General features: G+C 27.9%; 1 protein-coding gene across 1 annotated transcript in view; it reads right to left on the minus strand.

The window, feature by feature from the left end:
* LOC108724582 (uncharacterized) overlaps window positions 1–11,935 on the minus strand; it is a 46,507-nt gene that overhangs the window by 18,825 nt on the left and 15,747 nt on the right. The window contains 16 exon segments of the mRNA XM_018451015.1: window positions 2–90; window positions 413–899; window positions 992–1,147; window positions 1,279–1,684; window positions 2,108–2,195; window positions 5,612–5,698; window positions 5,876–5,942; window positions 6,032–6,331; window positions 6,509–6,705; window positions 7,177–7,454; window positions 7,609–8,027; window positions 8,424–8,505; window positions 8,608–8,764; window positions 8,989–9,172; window positions 10,484–10,948; window positions 11,115–11,585. Coding sequence (XP_018306517.1) covers window positions 2–90; window positions 413–899; window positions 992–1,147; window positions 1,279–1,684; window positions 2,108–2,195; window positions 5,612–5,698; window positions 5,876–5,942; window positions 6,032–6,331; window positions 6,509–6,705; window positions 7,177–7,454; window positions 7,609–8,027; window positions 8,424–8,505; window positions 8,608–8,764; window positions 8,989–9,172; window positions 10,484–10,948; window positions 11,115–11,585 — 3,933 coding nt within the window.

Below are 11,935 nucleotides of genomic sequence, written 5' to 3' on the forward strand. Positions count from 1 at the left end.
CGGAAGAGAAGATTCAAGACCGTCTGCTATTAATCCAGATTGATGTTGGTCTATCACGAATTGTTCCGTCATGTTCCATGTATCCTCGAGCTATAACAAACAAAAGTGTTAAAATACAAAAGCAAAATTTAATTGAATTTTTGTAAAATAATGTAAGAAATGTTGAACAATTTTGTAAAAATAAGATATTTTTACATTTTTTGATATTGTTATGGATGTCAAAGTGAATCAATCATTTATTTTTAAGAACATTAATATAATGTATGATTACATGGATTGAGCAAAATTAAATTTAAAAAAAAAAAGACTAATTAGATTCATAACATTTATATAAATCTCGATTTTCTTTTCAAAATTATATTTTAGATATATTCGATGATGGTTACATAACAATAAAAATTTTGAATCTTACCTGCGCGGTACCGAAGTATTCAAAGTATGAGGCAAACGCTTCGCTAAGCCAAAGGTAGCTCCACCATTGTGGTGTCACTAAATTTCCGAACCACATATGCGTAAGTTCGTGAGCGACCACGGAAGCCACATCTTGCTGAGCTAACGCCGATGATTCATTCTCATCGTACAGCATTCGACTCTCGCGATATGTTACCAATCCCCAATTTTCCATAGCTCCGGCTGCAAAGTCAGGAACAGCCACCATGTCCATTTTAGGAAATGTATAATTTTGATTAAACTTTTTACTAAACAAATCGAGGGCTGCAGTGCCGATTTTTAAAGCATAATGAGTCTGATCGATGGTGGATGGTTTAGACCATACTTTAAATTCAAATGAATTTGTAACTTCTTCAAATGAATCAAATTCCGCAATCACAAAGGCCACTAAGTACGTAGACATTAAACTGCTTTGGGCGAAGGTATTCCAGATCTTGCCATCAGGTATTCTTAAAAGCAAATGTAACACATATGTATTAAAACAAAAAAAATTCATTCAGGAAAGAAAATATATCGACAATTAAACTTTTTTGACACTTACAATCTTTCAGATTTTACCAATGGCATATTAGTGATGATCTCATAATTATTGTCTTTTGCTATTTGTAACGTGAAGTTTGCCTTAAAACTCGGTTCATCGAAGCATGGGAAGGCATGTCTTGCGTATGTCGCTTCAAATTGTGTTGCAGCTAGCCATCTAGTTTTAAGCAGAGATTCGTATTAGGAAGCCTCATGACATTTACTGGAGACTATATATTTATAGCTTGTACTTTTTTTATTATTTCTTTTATTGATATAAAACAGATCGTACATTGACATATCACTTACTTAAGGTTTCCGTTTTCGTCGAAATAAGAACTCCTATAAAATCCGATCATGTTGTCGGATAAGATTCCATTGTACGTAAAGCTAATTGTTATAGTTGTATTTATTAGAAGTATTCGGGGAAGGGTAATAGTGAACTTTTCAGTAATATTGTCATACGAAGTCGGAAGATTAGCTTCTGCCACGTATGTCAGAAGAGATGCTTTTTGAATTGTGATGTTTCCAACGTGCAGCGTAATAGTGTTAGTTGGACTTTGTACTAGAGCAACAATTTTTGTTATTCCCATAAATGTAAAGTCTTTAAAATTTGGATTCAATATAATATCGTATGAAAGGGGTTTAACGTTCGTTGGTAATCTATAGTCGATGGAGTCATTTTGTGAGATATCCAGATTTCGCATAAGTGTACCTGGGGAATTACATAAGTTATCTTAAAACTGCATATACGAAACAATTTAAAAAATGATACGTTGGTCGTTGCAAAATTTTCACACAAAATTAGCTAGAATTAGTGATTGCGCGCATCAATTTAAAGATGTGCTTATAGATATGTGTAGATAGATAACAATTTTTTATTATTAGTGACATTTAATTTTATAACATTAAAATTTTATACGTATAATCTCATAAAATTCAAATTTATTTTTGAACATGGACAAATATTGATGAACAAATATTGAAGAGAATGTATGTTTGTTTATATAAAATGCAAAAACATAAATTTATGTATTAGTGTTATATAAGTATATGTTTCAACTTTTTTATAAATATTTTTTGGAAGATTAACCGATACAAAATATATGTATATTAAATATAAAATAAGTAGAATTACCATCGTAAAGGGGGGAGTTGTCTGCTACGTTTCCGCAGAGTAATGTGATTAGGGTGCAAAGGAACAAATATTCCCGCGAGACCCTCATCTGAAAGGATTGTATAATTTTTCGTGAATTTCGAACTATATATAAAAAATATTCCGACATATGCATGAACACATATAGATTTTTTGTATTTAGTTAGTAATTTAATCAAGTAGCATAAATATTTATGTTGTATTTTGTTTAAATACAATTTGCCTCAATTATTTATTTTAAAAGAAAAAAGTAACCTGAAAAAATAATAAAATACTATTTGAGCAGATCTATGCGTGTACGTATTAAATTAAACGGAGAGAGCTATCCGTGAGATTTAATGCTTTCAAAATTTCTTACAGCAAACTTTATCATTAACACAATAGTCTTTCGAAAATTGAAAAATTTCACTACTTAAAAGTTAATTGTACTTACCTTTACTGAAAGTTTCATCTCGTTTATGGCTAGTATTGCTGTTTTTTCATGGTTTATATTTTATTTCACAATGTTATAAATGTCCGTAATTTTGTCTATATAAATAAAACCAAAAGTTTATTATATCCACAATAATATGGAGTCACTAATTAACTATTTCACCACTTTTCTTAATATTTCAATCACTTTTGAACAAAATAATTATGGTACAGAAAAATTTGTGGTCACACGTCTATCGCGGACAATAGATGTATCCGATTTTCACAGCACATAAATAATTCGTACGAATGGTTCTCGATCAAATGAGTGCTTATTAAATACGTTTAGGTTTTTATTACCGAGAGATTATCTATAATATTATTGATATCTTATCACAGGTTTGTCAATGACGATGCTGTAATTTTTTTTACATGAAACTATGTTATCAGATGTATCTTTGCTTGCACAAAACGTTACGTGCTAGAACAAATCAATAATTAAATATCTAGAAAAAGTACGTTAAAGAGTGACAACAAGATATTATAGATTAGAACTTCCAAGATTTATTATTACTAATTGTATCACTATACAATTGTTTATAGCACGTTATTCTCAAATTATATATCGATGATCTATAGATTAATGCAGTTTCAGTGTAGAGATACAACTTTATAAAATTATTCTCATGTACTTTTAACATCTTTAAAATTATTCTTAACCTTATAAACTATGGCTCGTATTCAAAACGCGCTTACAACAATGTTAGCGCGTTAACATATTACACTTTACGATATGCACATTATAGAATTTCAGAGATAAAAACGCGCTTTTATCGATAAAAATACTTTCTGAATATGGACCTATTTATAATATTTCATAAAAAAGCGAAGGCTCGAAGTAATTAATAGATTATGATAAATTAGAGTAGCGAAATCATTTAATTATATTAAAATTTCGCATCTATCTTGTAAAAAATCGTAATGAAAAATCGTAATTTAAAAAATTATGTTAAATAAACATAATTAAAATAAATATAAATCATGTTTTACATTATATTTCGTAATTAAATCTGCACTTATTGATCATTATCTTTGAGATAATAAAAAAGTCTGACAAATAATATATCTTTTTATAGAATAGAATACATTTGTAACGAAATAAATGTTAACGCAATACGTAATATTTGATAGTAAAATATAATACATCTATATAATGCTAAAATCGGATTCTTTTAAATGTATTTAATATAAACTTTTTTTGTTTTTAAAATACGCGTTTTTAATTTAAAAGATATATGCCTAATAATGATATTGTAAGCTACTATTATAAGATATTATAAGAAATTGATATTGAATTTTTTAAATTATGACACATGTCATATTATAAATATATTTCATATAAATATATATCATACATAATTATATTATAAATGCTGTTTGTATATTTTAATACGTTCATGTACATGCGCACATTTATGTGATAATCAAAGATTTTGGCTGCGTTTGCCTTGGCGCTTACAGCGCTTGTAAGCATTAATAATCTTTGTTTAATACTTAATAAACGACAAGACTGATACGACGCTTAAAGCATTATGAGCGCAAGAGCGAACACAGACTTCATAATTCCACTCATAACAACGTGAAATTGTTTTATTAAAAATTCTTTTGTGTTTAGAATTTTATCATATAGTTTTGTTTTAATTAAAGAACTGATCTGCAGTGGAAATCCCTCTTACTCGTCATAATTAGTTTTCTTCTTTTATCTGTTATCTATACACTCATACATATAACATATATAACATTACGAGTGACAACAGTGTACTTACCGTGATAATCTCTGCTCTCTATTATAAATATAAATGTAGAATTGCATTTAACGCAATACAATGCCTCTTACTGTATATCGTATGTTATGATAAAGCGATAACTTTTCCGATAATGATGGATAGCGAATATGATAAAAAAAATATAAACTTGATTACTTAGGTTGTGACTTTACAATTTCTTTTCCTTGTAAAGCGTGATCAAATGTTTATTAGAAAATATATATATTTAAAATAAGATAGAAGTTTAACGTATAAATATTAACTTTATTTCTTGATATTCTGAACAGATAAGATCTAATTATTCTCTACTGAAAAAACTCACGTCATAAAGTCACATAACGGAATCATGTATAGGTAATTAAACAAGTAAATCACGTAACGGATCCAAATCAGTATGTGATTTTTTAGAATCACGTAATTTGAAGAGTCACACGAGACGCGTTTTTTTTCTTCTATTTCTATCATTCTTTTTTCGTCCTTTTTTGTTCTCAGTACTTGACGCCGGATTCTCAATTATAACGTTAATTTCACGTTATTATTCAAAATTCTGATCGCAATCCCCCTGTTTTATATTAATAATTCCATAAAAATTTACTTAACAATTGCAAGCACACAATGTAGTAAATATTGCAACTCTTCTTTAAGATATATTTTTTTCTTTTAAAATTCTTTCTATTAATAGTTTTCCTTTGCTTTTCTAAAGATGTTACTGACACTTTGTAGCGTAGATCTATCGAAAAAAATTTTTTTTCTAATGAACAGTTAAAGAACAGAAAAATATCACGAACATCAATTTGGGTATTGATGTTGCATTTAACGTTTCTTCGGACTTATGACAACCCAGTACCGATTGTGATACGCTGCATTGAGATAGAGTACATAATTAAGTCCAAATGTGTATGTTACACTTATAAGTTCAATAGCGTTCAAATATTATTTACCGGCTACTTATATCTAATTACAGAAATATTATTAATAGTTTAATAAAATCACCGTAAATAATTGTGCTAGATAGATTTATTAGTTACCATCAATAACATATTGAGATTTAAATTTATCTAATTATTTTATTATACTATCATACATAAAAATCTTATTTACCAAATATTATTATTGATAATTATAATAATCTTTATGAAATTCTTCATTATTGGCGACGTTATCGATAAAATAATTGAATTTATTGTAATATAATCTTTGTAGATGAATTTGAACCTTTATGTACTAACCATACACGAATTTTATTTACTACTGTTTCTATCCAATCTATATTTTGCTCTTGAAGTTTTATAATTTGTGGTACTTCCATTCCAAGCTTATCTAAAAATGCTTTTATCTGAAAAGAAGTATTGTAATTATATTTTTTTAGCATATAAAACATCATTCTGTATACAAGCCGCAAAAAATATATATGTACTATAAAATATATTAAAAAATATTTAAAATAAAAATATTTATACGTATATACATATAATATTATATATTTTTTATGACCTTTATGCAAAATCTGTACCTTTTGGATTTGCTTCCTGGATACAATATTCCAACTGATATCATGTACTAAAGCCACTGGGTCAACGCTGTAATAAAAAATTTAATGTGTTATACAATTCTGTGATTGAAAGAATGTATGCAATTTTCAAAACATTAGATATAATAAGACCATTACATAGTTGTAAGTTTATCCCAGTGATTCATAATAAAATCCATGACTACATCGATGTTTGGAAAACCTCCACTTGATACAGAATAAATAATACTATGAATATCATTCTTCGCTATTGGTGAATCTTCAGATACAGTCATATTTAAAAATTTCTCGATAATAGTCTGGTTTTTAGAGTGTCCCAGACAGTGTAATATTTGTTCAGACATGTTTGTGTACATATACAGCGATTTGTTCCAAATAGTTTCATTCGCTTGTTTTATACCATTACAAAATATCCAATGTTTCTTATAAAGTGAAGTCCTAAAACAGAAATATTTTTAGAAATATTATATAGAAGAGAATCACTCTCAATATTATTTACTTTTAGCAAATAAATATTCGACAAGACAAAAATAATTTTCGCATAGCAAATTATTTTAATACATATATGACATTATTTATTTTTCTCTCCTTATATATACAATATCTTGTATTTACCTATTTGAAAGTATCATTGAATTTTCTAAATAATCAATTAATTGAGTATAGGCTTCATTTAAGCATGCAGGATGATCAAGAACGCATGCATCCTCAAGAATCGCATTTTTCATGAGTTTCGTGAAGTAATCGTCATTCGGGCGATCCTGTGTACCTACAGTTTCTACTATATTGTTCATCAAGTCCAGAACGTATGACTATAATTATATAAATTTGATCAATTTTATAATACATTGATACTATAAATGAAATATAAAGCGTTTTAACTAATTATTATAATAAAATAGGAATATGTATACTACACTGAAAAAAAAGATTGACTACTGCAGCAAATTAGATGGTAAAATATGGCATAGTATTTTTAATTGGCTGCAGCAGCCAATTTTTGGTTGCGTTAGCTTATCTGCAATGTCAATATAGGATTTCGATTGGCTGCTGCAGATTTCTAATTTGCTGCAGCAACTAATCTTTTCTTTCAGTGTATTAAAACGGTAATATATTATGTAAGTAACAGTTTTATATATTAATGGGTTTTAAAATCAGTAGGTAATGATTGGGTTTATTAATTAATTTAATTTTCTGTATATTATCTGAAACATTTCTTAATAATTCTTGCACAGATTTTTTAATGATTTTTGTATTTTATGATATGTAATATTATAATTTACCTTAAGCAATTCACCTCCTCCATTATAAGCAAAATAATTATTTGTGTATTCCAAAAATTTAAACAATGAGAACCATACTGTATAATCTGTTTCACGTCGTAAGTATTTTGTAAGATCCATAAAAATTCTGGGATCTAATTTATCCGTGAACATAAGGTGAATCGCATCGTCAATTATCCGTGCACGATTCAGTACGTGTATTTTTGTGTAATTCTCAGAATTCAGATAGTCAGCAATTTTCAACCAATTCATTGTGTCATAATTCACACGGTAAAAACCTAAAATTTTAGTAATAAATTCGAATTTATATATTATCAAATATTGAATTTTTGAATTAATAGAATAACTAATTAATTTTTTCTGTAATATAATTAAACATATAAAAAAGTAGTAATAGTTAATAGATTCATAAAAAAAACGTATAAGTCTTACCAGTTTGTTGAACATTTACGATGATCCAATCTTGTGGGTCGATACCATCGATTACAAGCTCTTCAGCTTTTGGTGATAACCAGTGCGTTGCTAAGGTTGATGAAAAATTCGGATCGGTGCGAGTTGCAAAATTTATTGGTACCCACCACTTTATATTCGTAATATCTGTGTTAATGAGGTTCTCACGAACATCTTTATTTTCATATTCTATATATTCATATGGTCGAAAATATTCCTGTGTAATCTTTATCTTTCTAGTATATTGATCTCTGGTTACTGTAATAAGAGGATATCCTTTCTGTTCTGTCCAGGTATCCATTACTTCTTGTATTTTTAATTTGTTTTGAGATACCGCTGATTCATCAAATGCATCTTGCAAAGCAGCCCATAAATCTTCAGGCTTAGCGGCGCCGTACTTGCTAACAATTTATTGTATAGATGAACATTGAGTTTATAGATTACTTAGCATGTATAGCATTATTATAACTTTTATAATAATAATTTTATGAGATATTGTCTAAGAAGCCATAATACACATGTATACATAACATTCTAATGTACAACATATTTTGCATCATATATAATATATTTGTAATATATATACATATATTAAAACACAACGTATAATTATACATAATAAAATAATATAAATTTTTATTCGTTATAATATGTTAGACAATTGTTAGCTATACATATATTGTGTATTAATGGCTTATTGTTTTATATTATTTAAGTAATAGTAATTTAATAGCCTAATTGAAAATATATTTTATAAATGTATTCATTTTTGTATAAAATTATAATACTTTACTAACTGCTTATTAAGATATCTGATGAGTCCTGTGTGGAATACATCTTCAGAGAGACAATGTGAAAGCATTCGTAAAAGCAGAAAAGCTGAAATGGCAATCGTATTTTTTAAGGAAGGATTCGCGACTTTTTTACAAGATAATTTTAAGTTAATTTTAAGTAATCTGTAGTTATTATTTAATATTTCACCTTTTTGATTTTTTAATGAAAAAGATTGGAAATTAATTTCTTCAATAGTATTAGGCTCCAAATTAAGAGGTTGTATGTATTTGAAACTGTCCAAAAATAGGATTGAAAAAGAGGATTCCATAATTAAAAAATCCATAACTCGCCAATCTTTATAAATCTAAATATAAAAAAATCTACTTAATATTTATGTACATTTATGTATATCTATTATATTGAAAAATTATGGTATGCTCTAATTCTGACATTTCTTTTCTTAGAAGAAAATCGTAAATATATTTTACGAAAATTGTTAGATGAAAAGATGTATAGTGATATATTTTCAAAACAATGTTTGATCATGAAATAAAATGTAATTGTGTAACTTTATTATCAAATTTTTACCTTATCAGCAGTATAGTATTTGAAATATTCCGCAAGTCCTCCATTCATCCATATATAAGTCCACCAGGAAGGACTAACAACATTACTAAACCATTGATGACTCGATTGATGAATGACATTGTCTGCAATTCTATACAATTTATCGATTGAACTTCCCTCTTCATTGTACAGTATTGTAGCTTCCCTATAGATAATATAATCGTAATATATATACCAAACATATATAAAATTTTATTTCATAAATATTCTAAAATAATTTGACATATTATTTTATTATATATTATCTGTAGTGTTAAAAGACTTTTTTAAATGTGAAAATATGTAAAAATATATAACATCATCAAAGCGAAAACAAAAAATATTTTTACAGATGTAATAGAGGAGAAGATGGTATTATGGCACCCCAGTTACATTTTACACAATAACTTTGTTAATAATCAATATTTAAGTTTAAAATTTGACAATTACATTCATTAAAATGTTGTTGAATCGATTCTGGACTCAAAGTTACGAAATATTTATTACTTAGGATACTACTAATAAAAATGTGGGGACATTGCATAATGACTCGAAGAAAAAAATGGATGGTTTAATCAGGCCTCCCATAAAAATAGCCTTAAAATATTAGTTTTGTTTAGAAAATAGTATTTGATTACAAAATTAACAAAAAAGTAAAACATTTTAAAATGTATGCAAATGAATGTATATACATTCACATAACTTCTGCATATAAGCTGTTCAGTACTAAAAATAATACACGTAATATAAACTATAGATTAACAATAGAGCTACAATCGATTATCAAATAACTATTTTGATATGAAAATCTTAAAAATGAGGTCGTAAGTAATAAATATCCATAGAAAGCCACATAGCAAAATGCCATAGTATTGTTTAAATTCAAAATATATAGAGTCAAATAAAATGTTAAATAGCAAATAACATTCAAAAATACATGTATTTGTGTGATAATACGCTCAAGTTTAAGAAAAATGAGAAAGTAAGTGTAATTAAATGCTAAAGTGTATCTCAGAAATGTTTCGAAATACTTGAAAGTAAAAATGCGTTATAATAAGTGCTGGTTATTGAGTATTGGTAATATTAGCGTCATGGTGTAACGGTGAGCTACTGAACTAATAATTCCATAAGTAATCATTAGAATTCGCTATATAATAGCGGAGATATTAATAAAGATCACTAGCCATAATACCACCTTCTCTTCTACTTTATATATGGACAAAATTTGCGATATTGCAGAATAGTACATGTTTACGTTATGAAATATTCTATTTCTCTCTCTCTCTCTCTCTCTATAAGCATTATGATGTAAGAGTTTTTAACTATAGAAAATTAATGTAATACGATTTCATATATAAACAGATTTTTCAATTTATACAAGCATTTATGAGATATTACATCACCGATATTTGATGTATTGCCATACCTTATTCTTCTGTGCACATGTTGCATTTCTATGCACGTATCATGACATTACCTGTAAGTGATAAGCCCCCAACTTTCCATGTCCTTGTATCCAATATTATATCCGTCAGGAAGCGCAACATGATCGATTTTGGCCAGCCGAACGGAACTGTTGGTGTATCGTTCCAATTCGATCGCCGCTTTCTGGGCGACTTCGTGGGCGAAACTTGCTGAGGAAATTACGCTGCCTCTGCTCCAGACGTTGATGGTTCCATCGGAATTGCTTCTATTACGAAGATCGAAGATTAGGAAGCTGACTAGATACGTTGATATAATAGGCGATTCCTCAAAATGTGTCCATATCTTTCCGTCACTCTCGTCGATTTCCGATTCTTCGGAAATCGGCATGTTCGAAATAACCGTGTAATTACGATGATGTTTGATGGCAATCTTAAAAGAGGCCTTCAATGCCGGCTCGTCCCAACAGGGAAAAGCAGCACGTGCGTAAGTTGCCATGAAATTTGTCCCGGCAAACCATCTGTTAAAATTTTAATTGTTATATTTTTAAAGACAATGATTTATTTTTATTGTATAGCGTTCTTACTAAAATTTATTTACTTATATAAATTACTAACACTTTATTTATTACTTTATATTTTAATATATAATTCAGAAACCGATAATGAATGGTTTTATATACTTACACTATATCATTTGTGTCATTAATATAAGAACTTCGGTAGAATCCATATGATTTATCATTCAATATACCAGTAAATTTTAGATATAAAATATAATGTCCAATGGATAGTTCCTTGTCAAAACCAAGAGTTAAAAATTCGGTTATATTGTTACTGTTATATGTAGTGGGAACGTCAAATCCAGTGTTGGTTTTCAGAAAAGATGCATTTTCATCTATTATCAGCTCCTTCGTATGCAGCGTGATAGTTCTCGTCTGTTTCAGAATCTCGATGTGGACGAGTACTTCGCCATCAAATGTAAAGTTGTCTGACGTAAGATGCGGGTTCAATTTAAGATCATAGAATAAAGGTTTTGTGTGATTAGGTAGCCGATAATTTATTTCCTTATCATTCAGATTTGAGTTTTGAATGGCAGTGGCGTCTACTGCGACAAATGCAAAGACAATGATGTAGATAATTTTGCATGCCAGCATTCTGAAAAAATAAAAGAATTAGTTTAAGTTGCTTTTAAATATTATCGAAAGATTTCTTTCTATTGAAAATCCACAACAAACATAAAATGAAAGAAAGTCTCTTATACATCATTATTATTATGAATTTACTGTCTTGTCACTTGAATAAATGCTAATTGTATTTTGGTACCAATTTTTACATTTTCGGATTATATCAGTTTAGTACGTAACTTAAATTTACGTAAAAAATTTAAGCAATTTATATCTAAAAATAATAAACCATAATTTGGTAAAATTAGAATTTTTTATTTGTTCTTTTATATATATATAAAATAGTTATATATATAAAATAGTTTTTAAAAATATATATTA

The sequence above is a fragment of the Mycetomoellerius zeteki genome, unplaced genomic scaffold (assembly GCF_001594055.1).
Source record: "Mycetomoellerius zeteki isolate Tzet28-1 unplaced genomic scaffold, Tzet1.0 scaffold31, whole genome shotgun sequence".
NCBI classification, from domain to species: Eukaryota; Metazoa; Arthropoda; class Insecta; order Hymenoptera; family Formicidae; genus Mycetomoellerius; species Mycetomoellerius zeteki.